General features: G+C 31.4%; 1 protein-coding gene across 7 annotated transcripts in view; it reads right to left on the bottom strand.

Moving 5' to 3' along the window:
- Positions 1-11,658: 11,658 nt before the first annotated feature.
- The window catches only part of LOC7489692 (germin-like protein subfamily 1 member 16), a 64,696-nt gene continuing 54,447 nt past the window's right edge, over positions 11,659-21,907 (bottom strand). For 3 of the 7 annotated variants that reach the window (XM_006375854.3, XM_024583449.2, XM_052446353.1), the window contains exon 3: positions 11,659-11,831. In XM_006375854.3, the coding sequence (XP_006375916.1) occupies positions 11,784-11,831 (48 nt within the window). In that variant the 3' untranslated portion in view covers positions 11,659-11,783. Of the gene's footprint in view, positions 12,350-12,510; positions 12,659-21,907 lie in introns of those variants that run through there. The other 4 variants (XM_052446348.1, XM_052446347.1, XM_052446349.1 and 1 more) reach the window with 2 other exon arrangements.

The raw sequence follows: 21,907 nt of genomic DNA, 5'->3' as shown, positions 1-21,907 counted from the left end.
ATTCCTTTTTCTATGGGTTCCTTTTCCTGTGCTTAAAATCTCTCTCAAATTTTCTACTTCTGTCAGCAAACAGTGATTCATATTTGACACGTGGTTTCTATTTTTAAGTGATTATAGGTTTAATTAAAAACTAATACGCTTTTTAAAACACTGTTTATTCAGATTCAAGATTACTATTTACTGAAAAATAAAATGGTGATTTTGCTTCTTTTTTGCCATAAAAAATCATTCAGTTAAGGATGCTTCAGAATGAATTTAAACATCATTGGAAACCTGTTTTTTTTTTCAACTAAGAATGATGGATTTTAATATTTTTTTCATTCAAATTTAAATATTACTAGGAAATATAAATATTTCTCTGCACCATTGATGAAGAAATAAATTATTATATTATTTAATTTTTACTTTTTTTTCAATAAAATTATACCTTTTTTTATATAGCCCTTCATAAAAAAAATTAAAAATTAATTTTTCTTTACATGTTTTATCTTAATTATTGTATAATTAAATAAAAAATAGATTCCAATAAACAAAGTTATTAAACTTAATTGTTTTCACAATTAATTTGGTTATTTTTTATTGTTTTTTTTAGTTTATTCATCAATTAATTTTCACAAATTTTTTTATTGATATATATTTTAAGTTTATTCATTTAATATTGTTTGCTTATTTTTAAAAAAATATTTTTTAGTTAGTTTTTTAAGACATGAATGGAGATATTGTCTTCACGGAACTAATTAATTCATTAACAACTATTTTTTTCAATTTCGTTGTTTTCTTAACGATATCTATTATTGGATTCAAATTCTCTCTTTATTTGACATTTTACAATAAAATTAGTTATTACTTAGTTGTAAAACTATTATTGGATTCAAATGCTCTTCAAATGAATTTCCAATGGTTCCTCATCTTCCTTCCCGCTTAGTTGACCTCCCTCTTTCCTATTTGTATTTTCGTTTTATAATTGTTTTTAAAAAAATTTAAATTTTTTTTATTTTAAATTAATATTTTTTGATATTTTTAAATCATTTTGATGTACTAATGTCAAAAATTATTTTTTAAAAACAAAAATATTATTTTAATATATTTTTTAGTGAAAAGTATTTTAAAAAATAATCACAACCACACTTTCAAACATGCTAAAATCACTCATCCTTAAAAACTCTCAAGACTCTCCCTTAGATTTTTTTTTTCTTTTTTTTTTCTAGAATTTTCTCCGAGCTCTCTCTCCTTTCCTTACTATGGCCGCCATGCCATGTATATATATTCCAAATAATTTGATTAATTGTTCGTCTAATTGTGATTCTTGTTTTTGTTGAATTTAAACTAGAGCATATCAAATCTTATTATCCTATATTTCACCATAACTTTTTCATTATTTATTTATTCCATCTGAATTTAATTCATGTTTCTGTATTTTTTATTTTTCAACTATTTTTCACAATTTATTTTAAAAAACCATATATAAATATTTTATTTTAATTCCTCTCATCTATCACCATCTTCATGAGTTAAATATTCCTTTTACATACTTGGTATAATATTTTCTTCATTGATTAATTTTTTTTTCCAGTGATTTACAAGTACTCTCCAAGCAAAAAAAATAGATGTATACACGAAGCAAATAATATTTAGGTGAAAGTGGGTAAATGTTTAATTTATTAAAGGGGCTAACTTTTTTTTTTTTTTTTAGCTTGTGGGTGCTAAGGAGTTAAACATGTTTAAGAAATAAGTTGTGAGCGTGGGAGGAAAATTTTCATTTTTAAAAGGGCCCGTGCGAAATTTCTCGATGGAATATAGCAAACTCAGCTTTGGCGTTGCTTTTTTTATTTTTTTGGGTATATATATATTTTTTTATTACTATAGATGTTCGGGTTAGCTTGTGTGTACCTCGACTAATTTTATGGGCCCTGAAATTAACGATCATGTAAGCCTCCAGTGACCATCATATTAGTAACTACAAGACTCGAACCCGAGATCATAGAAGGAACAAACCACTTGGTTTCAAACTTTTATCACTAGACCACCTATTAGATGGTTTTGAGCATATCATTTTGCTTGTACATATAGATGAAGTGTGGGTATATAATAAGGTTAACAACAAGATTTTCAGCTTAAGCTAAAAATTTTGGAAAAATCAAATCCCGTTTAAATCAAGATTAGAAAAATAAAAAATAAAAAAATTGTTTGCGCTTTAATTGTTCTTACTATTAATTTTTTTATTTCAGTCCTTTTAATTCTTAATTTAATAAATCTTTAATTTTTGAGTTGCAATGCACTTGGGCATTTAACATATTATGTTAACTTTCATCAAAAAATTGAGGTTAAGTTAATTGATTTAGATTTGTTTGTTTTTGTGTTTTAAAAGTGTTTTTTTTGTTTCAATTTATCTTTTTAGTGTTTTCAGATCATTTTAATGTATTGATGTCAAAAATAATTTTTTTAAATAAAAAAAATATTATTTTAATATATTTTCAAGTGAAAAACACTTTTAAAAATAACCGTTACTATATTTTCAAATATCTCTTTAAAAAAAAGTGGATGGAAAGGTAAAATTAAAAATATCAAATAACATATAAATAAAATTAACAATGTAATTATTAAAGGTTAACAACATAACAACTAGGTACATGAATAGTATTTTTGTAAATTAAGGGGGTATTCAAAATTATGATGCGGTTGCTTTTCAAAGTATTTTTTGTTGAGAAATGTATTAAAATAATATATATTATTTTATTTTTTAAAATTATTTTTAACATTAATACATCAAAATAATATTAAAACATAAAAAATTATTAATTTAAAATATAAAAAATTTTAACTTTTTTAAAAAATATTTTTAAAATATAAAACTGGACAGCTCACTCTAAATAATATAATACGTGATAAATGTGCTGGAGTCAATGACTGAGCCTTTATGATTTATGAGTACCTTCAGTGTCTTTTACTTAAAGTACGTTTTGTAGCATTGAAATAAATAAATAGTATACATCTAGTTTATAGCCTGCCCTCCATTGTTGGTGAAATCAATTTTTTATATATAATAAAAAAATATTTAGTTCTTAGATAAATATAAAACTTTTTTATAATTCAAGTTTAAAATTAAATTAAATAAAATATAATTTGATATCATCTAATTGATTTCGTAAATTTAAAAATAATTTAAATTTTATAATGGCATGAGAGTGTGTTTGTTTACGCGATTGCGGTTGTATTTTAATTAAACCACAGATTTAAACCGTTTGATAAAAATGAAAACGAGATTTTCTGTTCATGGATCCCATGTTACTTTTGCGTTCCAAACGCAGGGAAAGAAAAGCAAGGAATTCTTGCTTTTTCGCGCACTGTTGATGCTAATTGCACTATTCACTGAACAGTGCAATTAGCATGAACAGTGTACATTGATACACTATTCATGTGAACAGTGCAAGAGATTGCGCTGTTCACTTGTAAAACAATGAACAGTGCAATTCACTCGCACTGTTCACTTAATGAACAGTGCAATTTACTTGCAGTGTTCACGTGAACAATTTTAGTTTTTTTTTCTTCAGTGTGTTAATTTTTTTAATAGTTTTTTTTTAAAAAAACTAATTTAGAGTGAATTAAATTCACTCGCAATGTGATGTGAATAATATTTTTTTTCCCGAAAACTAGTATAGAGTGAATTAAATTCACTCGCACTGTAATATCAATTTTATACCTGATAATATTTTATCTAATTTTATTACACGCTCAAAAAATTATGAAAATTGTAGTTCTTATTGGATGAATTTTGTACGTAATGAAATTATAGATAGTTTAATGGAATAATAAAAAATATTTTATATAAAGTATTATTTATTTCATGATGTAATAGTAGTAATTAATTCTACAATATTTAAATTTAAAACCATCAATTAATATTAATATATATATATTTTTTACTTATTTTATAACCTCAATTTAAAAAACATTATTAACCAAACACATTAAACTATTTTTTGTTCAACTTCAATTTCAACCACAGTTTTAACCAAATATATATAAATATCAAATCTACCTCAACTAAAAGCATTTTTTATAAAATAATTTTTTTCAAATCACAACCACAACAGCTACCACAATATCAATGTAAGAAATCTTAAGTTCTAATACTTGTTTGTTGACATTCCTCTCTTTATACTTTTAATTATTTTTTGATCGTTAGCTTATTTTATGAAATCAAAAAGGTTTTATTTATTATTAATATAGAGAATATATATTGTTTTATGTTTGTGAATATTTTTTTTATTTTAATATCTGATCATAATTTTATTTTTTCCTCTCTTATATTTCTTTTCTTTTTTATATCATGACAATAAAACTCCATAAATACTTGACTTTTTTTTGTTTATTTTTATGTGATGCAAGGAGTATCATTAGACTAACTAATGTGGTAATCAAAACTAACATTTTTCTTCATATTTTTTTTTTATTTGGGTATCATCACATCTTTTTAAAGGTTAAGACTAGTCTCGTTCGGGTTTTATAGCTGCCTCTCTCAATAAATACGTTTTTCGAGGATCGAATTTGTATTCTCATCCTTGTAGGGATATAACAGTATTTTAATTGCTAGACCAACACTTTATTTAATACACATTTCTTTTCAAGAGTATATTTCCTATACCGGCTCAATGAATTTTAAAAATTTATTAAATTATTTTCGTGAGAACAAATTGAATTTGATATCCGCAAAAGATGCTTTAACAAATTGAAGGCTTAATTATTACTAAAAAGATCTCTTTTCAAAGATTGTATCTCTTCTATTTACAAACACAACGAAATTCCTCGAGGGAATAGAACAAACTCAGCTTTGGGCCTTGCATTTGTTTTTAGGCATATCATTTTTTTTTTTTTTAGTTTAATGTGGGTGTCCGGGCCAGCTTGCGCGCACCTCAACTAATCCCACGGGCCCTGAAGTTAACGACCATGTAAGCCTCCAGTGGCCATCATATGAGCAACCACATGGCTCGAACCTGAGACCACAGAGGGAGCAAACCTCTTGGTTCCAAGCTCTTACCACTGGGCCACCACCTAGATGGTTTTAGGCATATCACTTTGCTTGTACATGTAGTAGACGAAGCGTGATTTTATAGGGTGTTTGACAGTGTGATAATGATTGTTTTTTAAATAATTTTTTATGCAGAAATATATGTCAATAATGTTTTTTTATTTTTAAAAAATCATTTTTAACATCAACAAATTAAAACAATCTAAAATATATAAATCATATTAAATTTTAATAAAATAAAAAATTAAATTTTTTAAAAACATGATTTGCATCGCATTTCCAAACATATTAGTATAATAAGGCAAACAACTTAATTATTACTGAAAAAAAAAATCTCCTTTCAAAGATTTTTTCTTTTCTGTTTACGAACATAACGAAAAAGATCCATTTTAAGTCGTAAATTTCTCTTAAATGCTAATTATCACTGTCTGTAATAAGTTAATAACTCAAGAAAAATGCATGCGTGGATTAAGATATTACTGGGTCCCTCCATTATGTAAATTTTTCATGAATGCTAATTATGGCTGTCTACATACAGAGAACCTTGACTGCAGGGGCGGAACCAGGGAGGCAAGCAGGCCCAGTAACCTACAAAACATTTTATTTTATTTTATTTAGTATTTAAATATGTAATAATATGATATTTTTATTTTAAATAAATAAATTTTTTAATAATAAATTTTATTATATTAATTTTGACCTTTCATGGTAAATGCTGCCAGCTCCGCCCCGGACTGGGACGCTGTCTCTAGAAGATGAGACTGCTAGTCAGGGACGACAAAATGCTTCGGATCCTTGGATTTCCGACAGAGTGGATCGGCAAATCAGCGATCTTTTTTTTTCTTTTTAATTATTAATATAAATATTCAGTTAAATTTATATACACCACAATTAATCTTACAAATTCTAAAATTAATAATTATATAAAATTTTAATAATTTAAAATTTATAGAACTTAAAATAATAACCTCTAGAAAACACTATCCAGTTTCCTATACTATCTTTTCACGTTGGGTTCTTGCTAAAACTCAGAAATTTATTATTATTTATTAATTGAATCCTTTGTTTTCACGCTGGGTTCTTGCTAAAACTCGAATGTTCTGAGAAATTTATTATTATTATTTATTAATTGAAGAACATCACGAGCTCAGCCCTCCGTTCCCTTTTATCACCGTTTTTTTATGCAGAAGAAATGTTGTTTGAGAACGGTAACGTAAGAAGATGCACATTTTATGCTTGATAGAGTCAAATGCTGTAAAAACTAGTGTTTAAGAGACCCATTCATTCGTGAAGTAAACAAGTTATCAATCCTTGAATTCATCAATTCACTTTAAACACGAAAAGTTATGTACATTTTATGCTTGGATTTTCCAATTTCTTATTTTAAAATTATGGACATGAAAAAGGTTATTGATGGTGAAAAAAAAACACAGTTTTTTTGGCCACAACTCAAATAGAGTAAGAGAGTGTTTGGCTTCAGGTGTGATTGGTTTTTTTTAAATGTATAATTTTTTTAAAGTATAAATTACATCTCATAAAAAAAAATACATGTTTTTTATGTGAATTTCATTAAAAAACATCATCACACCTCCAAGCTAAACATGCTAAAATCTACTCTAGTATAAGCCATGACGATTGGTTTCAGGGGAGGAGCCCCCCCGAACCCCACCTTATTTATAATAATACGAGATGGCATGCCCGCGCGCTGCCGCTGGCTTATAAAACAAATATATTTAATAGTGATATAATTGTGAACCAGCGCTATATAAGTAATAGAAACTAAAGATATGATAGAGCCAATATTTCATAACGGAAAAAAAAAATTGTGTTGGTGATCAAAACTTAGAGACTGAACAAAATGATTTGTAGCAATCCACAGTGTTTTGGAAGGAAAGATACAATGCTTTCGCCACATGATTTAGCTTTTCTGTTAATAAAAAGCAAAAAACATTACAAAGCTAAATTCTCTACCAACTTAATATGAAAAAAAAACCAACAAAGATAATTTTGGAAGGAAAAAAACCCGTGACGAAAAACGTTATAGCAATTGACAATATTTTGTGATGAAAACTATAGTAGCTTCCCCAATAAAATAAAATAAAAAACCATTTAGAGAAATACTGTAGCAGTCCATAGTGTTTTGTGAGAAAAACTACAACGCTTTCCTCATATGATTTAACTTTATTGTAATTATAATTCTTAACTAACTCAATATTAAAAAAAATGGACAAAGATAATTTAAAAAAAATCATATGGGAAAACACTGCAACAATTTACAGTGTTTTAAAGAAAAAAAATACAAAGCTAAATTCTTAATTAGCTCAATATTAAAAAAATCAAATCGATAGAGACAATTTTAGAAAAAAAAATAACAAAAAAAACACAAAGAAAGGGAAAAAAATCATGCTGGAAACACTGTTAGCAATTCACAGTGTTTTGTGATGAAAGTCACAATGCTTCCCCATATGATTTAGCCTTATTTGTAATGACTTGTAATTGTAATTCTCAACAATGTTTTGTGAGGAAGGTTACAGTGCTTTTCCCACTTGATTAAGTTTTATTACAATGTTAAATTATAACCAACTTAATATTAAAAAAAATAAAATCGACGAAGATAATTTTGGAAAAAAATATTACAAAAAAAGAAAACACAAAAAAAAACTGGAAAAAAACCATGTGAGGAAAAACTGTATTAATCCATAGTGTTTTGTGAGGAAAAACTTGTATTGACTTGTAATTGCAATTCTTAACCAACTTAATATTTAAAAAATAAAATTGACAAAGCCAATTTTAGGGAAAAACATAACAAAACAGAAAAAAACCATATGAGAAAAAACACAGTAGCAATCCACATTAATTTGCGAGGAAAGTTATAGTGCTTTCCTCACATATTGTAATTGTAATTTTTAACCAGCTCAATATTAAAAAATAAAATCATAAAAGATAATTTCGAAGAAAATCATAAAAAAACAAAAACAAAAAAAACCGTGCGGAGAAACACTGTAGCAATCAATAATGTTTTAAAGAAAAAAAATTACAAAACTAAATTCTCAATCAGCTCAATATAAAAAAAATCAACAAATATAATTTTGAAAAATAAAAAAATAAAATAGAAAAACTATATGGGAAAACACCGTAGCAATCCACAGTATTTCAAAGGAAAAAAATTACAAAGCGAAATTTTTAACTAGCTCAATATTTAAAAAGTAAAATCAACAAAGATAATTTTGGAAAAAAAAAATAAATGAAAAGAAAGGAAAAAAAAAGGAAAGTTGTAAAAAAAAGGAAAGTAATTTTGAAAAAAAAAGAAAAAATAAACGAAAAAAAAGGAAAGTTGGAAAAACAAATGAAAAATTGCAAAAAAAAAAAAATGTGAAAAAAGAGAGAGGAATGCACTGTGGATTACTGTTGTAATCCATGGTGCATTTGGGTGTGAGCGAAGAAAATCATAAAAAAAACAAAAACAAAAACAAAAAAAAAAACCATACGGAAAAATACTATAGCAATCAACAATGTTTTAAAGAAAAAAAATTTACAAAACTAAATTCTCAATCAGCTCAATATAAAAAAAAATAAAATCGACAAATATAATTTTCAAAAATAAAAAAAATAAAATAGAAAAACTATCTGGGAAAACACCGTAGCAATCCACATTATTTTAAAGAAAACAAATTACAAAGCGAAATTTTTAACCAGCTCAATATTTAAAAAGTAAAATCAACAAAGATAATTTTGAAAAAAAAAAGAAAAAATAAATGAAAAAAAAGGAAAGTTGGAAAAAAAATGAAAAATTGCAAAAAAAAAGAAGAAGAAAAAGTGAAGAAAAGAGAGAGGAATGCACTGTGGATTACTGTTGTAATCCACAGTGCATTTGGGTGTGAGGAAACAGTGATTTCCCCACACCTTTTAGTTATATGTATGAGATGATATGCTCGTGTGCTGCCGTGAGCTTATAAAACAAATATATTTATTGATGTTATAATTGTGAACCAGCGTTAGAGAAGTAATAGAAACTAAAAGCATGATGGAGCCAATATTTCATGATGGAAAAAAAAGTTGTGTTGGTGATCAAAACTTAGAGACTGAACAAAATGATTTGTAGCAATCCACAATGTTTTTGTGAGGAAAGGTACAATGCTTTCGCCACATGATTTAACTTTTCTGTTAATAGAAAGCAAAAAAAATTATAATATTAATATTGGATTTCCGTCTTTTAATTCAATAAATTAAACCCGGCTCCAGCTGGAACTTAAGGTGTTTAAGAGTGTGGTAGTGTTTATTTTTCAAAGTGTTTTTTTTACTCGGAAATACATCAAAATAATATATTTTTTTATTTTTTTAAAATTATTTTTACATAACACAATAAAATAATCTAAAAACACCAAAAAAATATTAATTTAAAATAAAAAAATAAAAAAATTCAATCTTTTTTTTAATTTTAAAATTTAAAAATAAATAGGATAAAAAACTAGATACTCCACCAACGCTTTGTCATGGGTTAGTTATTTTTTTTTTAATATATATATATATATATATATATATATATATATATATATATATATCTCGCAAATTAAATCCAATTCTATATAGAGAATTTACAATTAAATTGACCAATTCTTTTATAAATTTATGTTTATTTTGCAAAACCAAGGAAGACGGACAAGTTGACAAGCATTTGTGATTTAAACCAACACGTTAATGGTAGGAAAAACAAGGAAGGTGAAAAAGGGTTAGCGGGGTAATATCGACACTTGCAAGATAGCAGACGCCTGCAGAGGGAGGCTGAGCTCGGGTCTAATCCAGTGGGGACACATCAAAATGATCACAATACGTGTCAGATCCGCGCCAGTCTACTTGTCGCCCTTCTGTTCAATTCATCTTTGCAGCTCCAGATATTTCAAATCCATTTTCGTTTATATTTATAATAAGGGGAATATTTTTATGTTTTAAAAATATTTTTAAAAAATTTAATATTTTTTAATATTTTTAATTTTTAATTAATATTTTTTTTAATTTTTTAGATAATTTTGATGCGTCGATGTCAAAAATAATTTTTAAAAATAAAAAAATATTATTTTAATATATTTTTAAATAAAAAATATTTTAAAAAATAATCATAACCACATTCCTAAACAACGCTATAAAGCTGTTGACTACTTTTCAGACCAGTGACCGTGTTACCATGAATCTATATAATTTTTCTAATAAAATATTTACATATTATAAGTATGTTTTCTTAAAAAAACAATTAATAACTCGATCAAGTTATAATTTTGTTAAATTAAATAAGTTGTTTTTATTTAAATTATATATAATAATAATAATAATAATAATAACAATAATAACAATAATGATAATATGAGAGGAAATTTTTTATCTAGAAGCAAAAAGATGATGTTATTTAATTTTTAGCTAATTAAACATAAAAAAATAAAAAAAATAAAAAAAAACCTAATGTGAATCAACACGAAGTAGCATTGTAGACTTGTAATATGAATATTACGGGGTGAGTTAGTGCAAATTAAGCTAATAAATTTGTATCCGGAGAATTCGATAGAAAGTTTTTATTTTTGAAGAAACGTATAAAGCCATTTTAAAAAAATAATGTTGAATGAAAATATTAGAAAAAAAAAAAGATGTAGATTCTTGTTAATTTTTCAAACTCGTGACCCGAGTCATCAGATCAGAAGCAATATATATGAAAAAATCATGAAGTCCAACTCCCATAAAATGAATCATTGAATAATGAAATAAAAAAATTCACACAAATAAATTCAAAATAAAAAATAGCAATTAGAAGAATGAGAGTTAAAATTAAAATTAAAAAAATAAATTAAAGGGTAACAACAAATTTTCAATTTAAAAGTTAAATTGAAAAGAATAAGAACATTAACAAAAAAAAAAAAAAAATCAAAATCAAAAGAATTAGTACCAAAATAAATAAAAAAACAATACACTATCAACTTGGATTAAATGGTGAAACTAAAAATAATAAAACTTTTATAAAAGGGTTAAGGAAAAAAAAGATTAAAATAATAAAGATTAAATTGAAAACACTAATACATGATAAAAACAATTAAGTATATAAAGTTTTTCAACATGTTTTTTTACATAAAAAATTGTAGAAGTAGATCTAAAACTTATGCACATATCTAATTAAATAAACCATGAACCTTTTGTGTAAATAAATGAAAAAAAGCCATCAACGATAAATAAAAACGTAATCGGGAAAATCAAGAGATAAATGTAGATTAAGATATTTGGCATCGCAACACGGGTTATTTACCCGATTGTGTTTAAAGAATTTATTTATTAAAATAAATTTGTAATAGAAATCAACAAACACATAAAAATTACAAAATAAAATAAAATGATATTATGCAAAATTGAATATATTAAAAATCTTATAAAAAATAAATGTTTTTTATTTTTAAAAATAAACATCATCTATATAAAATATAAAAATAAATTAAAGATAAATCATATTAACCTCTTAAAAAAATTAAAAACACCCAATATAAATTAAAAATAATCACTATTTATAAAAAAGGTTAAAGAAACAAAAACGATAACTGCAATTCTTTGGTGTCATATATATTGTTATGCTTTTTATATCATTACCAAACCGAGCATAAAAGACAGGAGCAGAAACCTATTTATTTATGAAAATAAATATGAAAGAGGTACGTAGTAATGAAGAAAACATGCCAAACATGAGGCTACAGCTTCATGTCTTCTTAATAAATGTGTTCTTCTAATTGTTGTTGTCCGTCCAGAGTTGTTTCTGAAGATAGTCGACTACCTTCTTGTCCACCTGGAAGGCCTTGGTTAGAACATTAGGGTTAATGGGTGGATCTGCTCCAAACACTGCTTTTGCAATTGTAATCACACCAGGGTTCTGGCTGCTTAAACTGGCGAATGCAACGGCATTGGTTTTTCCCACATTGAGCTGGAAATGAATGAGTCCGACTGGGAACACAAAAACATCTCCGGGATTTAAGACCTTGGTGATTAGGCGATTATCTCCGTTAGCTAAGTTAGATGTGACAAAACCAACATAGAGGGTACCCTCCACGACTACTAGGATCTCAGTGGCACGAGGGTGAGTGTGGGGTGGGTTCAGGCCACCATGTGGTGCAAAATCAATGCGAGCGAAGGATATGCCAAGAGTGTTGAGTCCTGGAATTTGAGCAACATTGACAGCAGTGACATTTGAACCAACTGCACTGGAAGTGTCCCGAGGAACGTTGAGTCCAGGAAAGAAGAAATCGTTTGCAGTAACTTGCTCCGGGTCCTTGCAGAACTTTCCGTTCACAAACACTGCATGCATGAGAAAGGCATTTTTGATGCCCGTAAAAAGTCAGTCAATTAATAGATAATTAAAATATATACAGGATGCATGATATTTTCAGTGCAATATTATCATGTAACTCCTGACAAAAACTCTTAACGTACGAAACACTTAAAAATTAAGCACATACCACCATCGGTTTCTTTGATGGCAACACAGAAGTCCTGAAGCGGACCAGGATCAGAGGCAGAGGCAAATGAAGAAGCCAAAGCCAAGACGACGAAAACTAGTACAAACTTGAGTCCTTCCATCAGATTCTATACGGATTTTTCTTGTGGGGAGGGGTGAGATATCTAGCGAGGATGCAAGGCTATTTATAGGTTGGAGTCATTGAATTAGTCCTAAATGAAGGCTACGAAGACTCAGTAGTTGCTCGTTCTATGATGTCAGTGATGAAACCAAGTCCTCAAAACATTTGACATTATCCATCATATGCCAATATTCTCTTTATAATACTCTTTCCAACATGATACTTTTCCATTAAGTTAACAGGACTGGGTGTGCATGTCTCCTGTCACAAGGCTTTATCAAAGAACTCCGGTGAAAATGTCTCTTGTCCAGAACTAAAGATTGTTAGGTGACAAAATGTTACCGGTCCTGGGTAGTTAATTCAATGGAAGTTTCTTATGATTGTCCTGTTGATATGGTTTTCTAGCTCGTTCTTAATATTGTCCACTTGCACCAAGTGCTTACAATCTTCTGTTAAAATAATGCAATTGTGAAGTCTATATATATATGGAAATCACTAAAAACGTTCTTAATATTTCAAACTTATATCGGAGCTAGCTGGCTTAAGGTCTATAATTATATAGTCATCTAATCTATTTTACCTGTCATGTAGAACTGAATATTAATCTTATTTTGCATTGGTATCGGTAGATTGCATTAAATTTTTCCGATTGAATATGCTCTCACAGTATCCATTTGTAGACACCGATGCAAATATTATCGTGGTATATACCGAAGGAATTACAGTAAAAAAATAAGGAATGAAAAAAAATCCAAAAAGTATGATGACGTGCTATTTTTATAGACAGAATAGCGGCAGATTTAAATACGTTGATTAAGTCCATCTATAATATTTAATCTATGACCTGATAAGCAACCCTTCTCTCTCCATCTTCCCATTTCTTCTTCTTCCTCTATTTTTATCTGCAACAAACAACACAACAACCCCCCTCCCCAATTTTATCACAAATCAAACTCCCACTACAAACTAGACCACCCCAACACACAGTTTGTGCAATATCTGACCATCCTAGCTATATTCTGTCACTCGTGACATGTTAAAGAATTTGCCTACACCTTTAGGGCTCACTGTTCTTATGGCAGATTCTCAGTCAGATTGGGGTGCTCGGCATTGTCAGTTTCCTGAATCAGATCAGGAGATCCTTTTGACCAACTAGATTGCAGCCAGATTCTGTTCTTCAAAATGAATTTATCTCACTTTGAATCCTTCATGAAAGTTGTAGACTTGTACGCGTAGATGAATTTAGGTTTTTGAATCCCCTGATTTCGATATCAGAAGCTCAAGATATTTCCTTTTGAATAGAAAGCAGAGAATCCTGTCGCAAGAACGATTCCAGCCTGATTTTTTCAGGTCTTGTTTCGAGGGGCCCGATTTAATGTTTTAAGGATTTATCAGATTAATTAAATACAAATTTCAAACTTTGGAAAGTGAATCGGTTTCGTTGGAGGAATTAAAAAAAAAACAGGGACTGGATCATCAGAAAATGACAGGAATTCCACCACGCTGGATAAGGAAATAAGACTTTGCAGCATGGTACTAGGGGTGCTAATACCTTCCCTTTATGCAACCAGTCCCTTGCCTTAGAATCTCTGAAAGACCAGTTAGGTTTCCTAGTGACCATAATACTAGGTGGCGACTCTTTTATTCACAAAAACAAAAAACCCGAAATCAATTCCCCGCTCCCGGGGATGGTCGCCGCGATGCCGCGCTTTGCGCAAGGGTGCAAGAGGATGGCGACTCCACTGGGGACCCTAGGACTAGGCTTGGTAATTGTTATTGTTATTATTATTATTATTATTATTATTATGCTATGTGTTGTTATTTTCCTATGAATGATACTTTGTTTAAAAGCTTTAGCATGCATCTTTATATTCTGTCATACAGGGTATATTGGATGTGGGTAAGATCTTGTGGCATCCTGTCATGCATAACTTCATTATTATTATCTTTTTGAAGGCACACACATTAAACTTTAAGTTAAGTGGGGGACTAGCAGCTTGCCTTATGAATTGAGTCAAGGTTTAAAGTTGTGTAAACCCCAACTCTTTAATTTGCTCAGTGTTTATACTGATAGTTGTTGCACCCTCACGGCGGAGCGCGGCGTTGCGACGACCCTCAATTGATTTCGGGGTCTTTTTGTTTTTTTTTTTGTGTAAAAGGAGTCGCCACCTAGTATTTTGGTCACTAGGAACCCTAACTGGTCTTTCAGAGATTCTAAGGTAAGGGACTGGTTGCGTAAAGGGAAGGTATTAGCACCCCTAGTACGCCCTACCTAAGGTAAGCTGCTTGGTGTTTGGTTTGTTTTATAATTGCTATAGTGTTGGTGTTTTCTAATCCCATCAGTTTTTCTAGGTTTCATTCAAACTAAATTTATTAAGATAGAAATCCGAGGAAGTTCCATGTGCTTTAAAAGCTCATTTCCCCTTAGTTTTTCAAGAGTTTGCGACTCGTAAATCGCAAGGAGGAGGGACAAAAATTTAAAAATCTAGGGTGCTTTAAAATACCTATTTTTTTCTTAGTGTTTTATACTCTCACGACTCGTAAACCGTGGAGTAAAAAAAATTGAAATGTCCTCGATTATAATCAAGGCTTCTTTCAAGGATGTGTGCAGATTTATTATTCCCAATAATATTTTGGATATTCGTCCTTTAAGGATTTTTTTATCCAAACATTAGCGGTGAATAATAGATGAATTTCCCCTAAAATAAGATTTTTATATTTTTTTGAATATTGGCCAATACCCTTCGGAGTTTTACAAACATGTTGTAAAATCCAGAAATGCAAGAAAATAATTTTTTGTTGTGTTTAAGAAATCCATGCGAAAACACTTTTTCAAAACTTCCAATATTTTTTGTATATATATAAAAAGAACGTTCAAAACATGTGAGGGTAATGGCCGTATGCAACACACAAGAAAACTTTTAATTTTTTTTTTATCGAAACACAAGCATCACAATTAAACATAAAAGAAAAATCGCAATAAAAGCAAAACAACCGTCATATATATTCCAAGATTTATAATAAGCTTAAAGCAATAAAAAAAAATCAAAGCCAACTCAATGCGCAGACAACAAGAACAAAATAAAACTGGGAGCAATCAATAAAAAAACAAATGCCGGCTGATTTCTTCTCCAGCGGGTGTAAGGAAAACAAAAGGAAAGTCCCTAAATGTAAAAGTTCCTAAACATGAAAGACAAACCCTTTTTACATGGACAGCAGCTGAACTCAAAATCATGAAGGAAATAATAGGCAAACGTTGGTTTTTCTAAACAGAAACCAATTATTCAGAGGGAAGAAACAACTTTACAACCGAATGCCTAGTATAAAAATAACAAAGGAGGAGAGATTGGGGCTTATACCTGCAGCTCCTGTTTGAAGAAAATAAAAACCAAAGACCGAAAGATAGCTCACGTATGCCTCCTTAGCTACTGAAAAATGACGGACGAAAATAGAGATGTTGAAACGGACGAAATATTTCAGCTATATGCTGGTAAATAACTGGTTTCCCCGTCGCCTGCCTCTCTTGCGTTTTCCTTCAAAACTGCTGTGTTTTTATCTTTTTTTTTCTCTCTGTTTTTCTCTTGTTTTATGCTCTTTTTTTTTTTGCTCTCTCCTCTCCCCGTTAGGTCATTAGAAGGGCTTATATATAGTCTAAATATGTCTCTATTTAGGAAGGATTCAATGCATTAATCCTAGGACGCAAATCCCTACTGATTTGCAGTAAAAAAACACAAAAAGGAAACTGCAATATTCTGATTTTGTGTTGGTGCTTTACGTCTGATTTCTTTCCAGTTTTAGAGGATGGTGTGGCTCTTTTCTTTCCTTCCATAGGGCCAGCTGCTCCCTTTGAAATGAGGCAACAAAAATGTGGTCTTCAGCTCCAAAAATCAGGCGTGATGAGAAAGGAAAACAGCAGAGAAAAAAGGAAAGAAATCAGATGGAGGGTGCAGCTGCAAAGTCTTATTTTCCTTATTCGGTGTGGTAAAAATCCTGTCATTTATGATGATCCAACCCCCCTCTCCAGCTTTCAATATCCTTCTTCAATTCAATCCCTCATTTTAACACTTTTCGATTCAGTCCTTGGTCCAAAAAAAATCCTTCGAATCAGCCTCGCGAACTTGGGCTATATCTTTCCCGTGGCAGAATTTTCTGCCCTCACGTTAGATATTCAAATGGGAATATCTTGAGCTTATGATATCGAAATCAAGTGATTCAAAAGCCCAAATTCATCTGTGTGTCTAGGACTAAAACTTTGATGTAGGAGTCGAAGTGAGATAAAATCTTTTTATAGAACAAAATCTAGCAGTAATTTGGTTGGTCGAAAGGGATCTCCGGGTCTAACTCAAAAACTGACGAATGCTGAGAATCCTGATATGATTGAGAGTATGAATTAAGAACAAAAATCACAAAAACTAGGCCAAAAATAGAGTTTTTTTAGTGTAGACTCGGGTCAATATCCTTCTCGCAGCAGAATTCTCTGCCTTCACGTTAGATATTCAAACGGGAACATCTTAAGCCTCTGATATCGAAATCAAGTGATTCAGAAGCTCAAATTCATCTAAGCATCTAGGACTACAACTTTGATGAAGGAGTCGAAGTGAGATAAAATCGTTTTACAGAACAGAATCTAGCAGCAATCTAGTTGGTCAAAAAGATTCTTGATCTGACAATCCAAATCTGACTAAGAATCTGCTCTAAGAACAATGATCCCTGGGACCTAATAAAAGTGTACGTCAATTTTTCAACATGTAATGAGTGACAGAATATACCTAGGATGGTCAGATATCTTACGAAACTAAGTCAGAATCAGAGCCTAAGTTGGAACAAAAAATTGCGACAGCAGCAGAACCATTTTTTAGTGCAAATTCTGAGGGATTTATTCAACCTTAAAGACCAGATAAAAAAATGAATTTAGCATTATGAAGACTCCTAATCAACCTAAGAAAACCTGATGATTTTGGTAGTAAAGGGGAAGGATAAAAAGAGCAGAAAACAGCTCAAACAAGGTTTCAAAAAAACAAAATATTTCTTTCTGTGCTTTTTTCAATCTTCTGGCGAATATGAGCTAAACTCCTACACTATGTTCAAAAGAGGTATACACCGTCTCCAGCATGTGGGGTCCAAAATTGAGTAACAACAGATGCCCCCTCTTTACAATGCTTACGAAGCAAAACTTGTCAAGCGCTTCGCGTAGTAAGTGTTGTAAAGATAAACCGTCTGATCCTGCTAAATCTCACTGCTTTTCCTAAACAATGGTCTCCCTATCAGGTGACCTGCCTATTTAAGATTTCTAGAAAAACTCTATTTTTTTTAAAATGGTCCGATTTCGGGTGACCTACTAATCCTAAAATTCTTAGAAAACTCCACGCTTTTCTAAGAAACGGTCTCAATATCAGGTAACCGGCCCCTCTTAGAATTCTTTAGAAAACTCCATGCTTTTCTAAGGAATGATCTCAATATCAGGTGACCGGCCCATCTTAAAATTCTTAGAAAACTCCACGCTTTTCTAAGAAACGGTTTCAAGATCAGGCAACCGGCCCATCTTAAAATTCTTAGAAAACTCCACGCTTTTCTAAGAAATGGTCTCAATATCGGGTGACCTGCCCATCTTAATATTTTTTTTAGAAAACTCCACGCTTTTCTAATGAATGGTTTCAATATCGGATGACCTTTCCTATTTTTTAGAAAAATTCAACGCTTTTTTCAAAAAATGATCTCAATATCGGGTGACCTGCCCATATTAATATTTTTTTTAGAAAACTCCATGCTTTTCTAATGAATGGTTTCAATATCGGATGACCTTTCCTATTTTTTAGAAAAATTCAACGCTTTTTTCAAAAAATGATCTCAATATCGGGTGACCTGCCCGTTTTGAACTTAAAAAGAAATCATCTTACCTCGAGGAATGAAGCAGTGCTGGTTCACAATTCCTATCATTTTCTGTAGTTTTGTTGACCTGAGATTTTGGACCTCAGCGGTTTTCCCAAAAACTTGGAACTATTTTGGCTTTCGTCACACCTTCTCCTGCCAGGTTAGTGTTATGACAATATAGCATGCATGTTTTTTTTTGTTACCTATTTTGGAAACATAGGTCCCCTTTTCTGTTGTAGACTTATTGAGCTCTTGTTTCCATTTGTTTGTCCGACTCGTCCTCTTGAAACAGAATATGCTGCACGCGCTATACTTCCTATCCTCTTGGTGAAGAGATCTTTGGTTCATTATGGGGCCCTTTCTCGCTCCATTGAGTATTGTCTTTTATTATTATTTTAAAAGGAAAACTCAAAAGATTTGGTTTTGTTCATGAAAACTGAAAATTTCAATGCAATTAGCAATTCTCATAAAAGATGCTTTTTTAGAAGTTTTTATGATGGCTTTGGTTCACTATGGACCCCTATGTGCACTTCGTACACTTCTTGCCCCCAGTGTGGTGTGCAAAAATATGTCAAGTTTAGATTTGATTTGGTTCTCTCCAATTGATGGAGTCATCTCCTTAGCCATGCGTAAAAAAGAGTTTGTTTAAGTAAAAGTCTTCAAATGCTATGAGATCATGCGTTTTATGAAGAAAGGTGCTTTACAGAGAAAATTCATGGCCAAACTTTATTTTATTGTTTGGCAGATTACGGAATACATCAAGAGTAATATTTCCTTATAGAGTCAGAATTCACTGGCCTAACTAGATCTTCTCCATCCATTCTAGATAACAGCAAAGCTCCTCCCGAGAATGCTTTCTTCACCATGTAAGGGCCCTCATAGTTCGGCGCCCATTTACTTTGATCTTCTCCTGGTAAAGGCACTATTTTCTTTAGTACAAGATCTCCTTCGTGGAATCCTCGAGGTCGAACTTTTTTGTCGTATGATTTGGCCATCCTTCTTTGGTAGAGTTGATGATGATAGATTGCGGCTATCCTCTTTTCACTGATCAGATTCAGCTGTTCATATCTAACTTTTGCCCATTCTACCTCTTCCAGCTCAGAGTCTACCAGTACTCTCAATGAGGGGATTTCCACTTCTAAAGGCATAACCGCCTCCATTCCATATACCAACGTGTACGGGGTGGCTCCTGTTGAGGTTCAGACTGTGGTGCGATACGCATGAAGGGCAAATGACAACATCTTATGCCAATCCTTATAGGTGATTACCATCTTCTGAATAATCTTTTTGACATTCTTGTTAGCAGCTTCTATCGCACCATTCATCTTTGGTCTATACGGCGAAGAGTTGGAATGCTTGATTTTCCATTCAGCGCAGAGTTCTATTATCATCTTGCCATTGAAATTCTGGGCATTATCAATTATAATCTTTTCTGGTGGACCATATCGACAAATCAAATCTCTCTCAATAAATTTCTTCACTACTTTTTGCGTCACATGAGCAAATGACCCGACTTCTACCCATTTTGTAAAGTAGTCGATAGCCACGAGAATAAACCTATGACCATTGTTGGCTTTTGGGTTTACAGGTCCAATCACATCAATTCCCCACATCGTGAAGGGCCATGGAGATGTCAAGTTAAATAGAGGAGCTGGAGGGGCGTTGATTTTGTCACTGTATACTTGGCACTTATGACATTTTCGGACATAGTCGATGCAATCCTTTTCTAATGTCATCCAGAAGTAACCGGCTCTTTGTATCTTCCTAGCCATCACGTGTCAATTAGCATGGGTTGAGCAAATCCCTTCATGGACTTCTCGTAACGCGCTTTTTGCCTCATTCATCCAAACATCTCAACAAAGTCCCGTCGGATGATTTCTTATACAAAATCTCCCCATCAAGATAAAAATCCATTGCCAACCTCCTCAAGGTCTTCTTGTCGATTTTGGATGCCCCCATGGGATATGCCTGGTTTTGGATGAAATTCTTGACATCATAGTACCAAGGGTTTCCATCCACTTCTCTTTCGACTGAGCAACAATGAGCTGGGTTATTTCTGATATTGATGTGTACTGGTTGTACCTTATGCCCAAAGTCTATTTTGGCCATAGATGCTAGTGTAGCCAAAGCATCTGCAAACTGGTTTCCTTCCCTTCCTAGATGGGTGAACTCTATTTCCTCAAATTCTCTAGCCAATTTAGACAGGTATTCTTGGTAAGGCCTTAACTTCTCTTCCTTGGTTTGCCATTCTCCTTTTACTTGGCAAATGATCAGCATTGAGTCTTCATACACATCTATCTTTCTGATGTTTAGCTCCAATGCAGCCTCTAAACCGAGAATGCAAGCTTCATACTCAGCCGTGTTGCTGGTGCACCCGAACTGCAGCTTAACTGAAACCGGATACTGCTTCTTATTAGGAGAGATTATCACCGCACCCGCTCCGTTACCACATACATTTACAGCACCATCAAAGTACATAATCCACCAATCTGATTTCTCTTCCTCGATTGCAAGTACATCTTCATCGGGAAAGTCAAAGTCTAATGACTCATAATCTTCCATAGCATGGTCAGCCAGGTGATCGGTAATAATACTCCCTTTTACAGCTTTCCTTGTCATATATACTATGTCATACTCAGCTAATAGAACTTGCCATCTTGCAATTCGGCTCGATAAATAAGGCTTTTCACAAATGTACCTTAACGGGTCTAATTTGGAAATTAACCACGTAGTGTGATACAACATATACTGACGTAATCTCTTTGCAGCCCATGTCAGGGCGCAACACAGCTTCTCAATCACAGTATACCTAGACTCACATTCCGTGAACTTCTTGCTCAGGTAATAAATGACCCTTTCCTTCCTTCCGATTTCATCGTGTTGCCCAAGCACACATCCCATTGCTGTTTCTGTTACTGTTAGGTACAATATCAATGGCCTTTCTAGTACAGGAGGAACAAGCAGGGGCAGATTCAACAAGTACTGCTTGATTTTCTCAAAAGCCTCTTCGCACTCTTCATTCCAAATTCCAGGGTTCTTCTTCCTTAACAAACGAAAGATCGGGTCACAAGTCGTGGTTAATTGGGATATAAACCGAGCAATGTAATTCAACCTTTCTAAGAACTTTCTTACATCATTCTCAGCCTTGGGAGTTGGCATAGATTGAATAGCCTTTACTTAACCAAGGTCCACTTCTATCCTTTTATCACTCATCATAAATCCCAACAACTTCCCAGATTTCACCCCGAATGAACACCTTGCATGGTTAAGCCTCAACTTGTACTTCCTTGGTCTTTCAAACAATTCCTTCAATATTTGGACATGATTCACTCCCTCTCTAGATTTAGCAATCATGTCATCCATGTATACTTCACTCTTTGTGCATCATGTCGTGAAATAGAGTTAC

The sequence above is a fragment of the Populus trichocarpa genome, chromosome 13 (assembly GCF_000002775.5).
Source record: "Populus trichocarpa isolate Nisqually-1 chromosome 13, P.trichocarpa_v4.1, whole genome shotgun sequence".
In the NCBI taxonomy this organism is placed as follows: Eukaryota; Viridiplantae; Streptophyta; class Magnoliopsida; order Malpighiales; family Salicaceae; genus Populus; species Populus trichocarpa.
The sequence above is the reverse complement of the archived record's forward strand: the minus strand, read 5'-3'. Positions and strand labels throughout refer to the sequence as shown.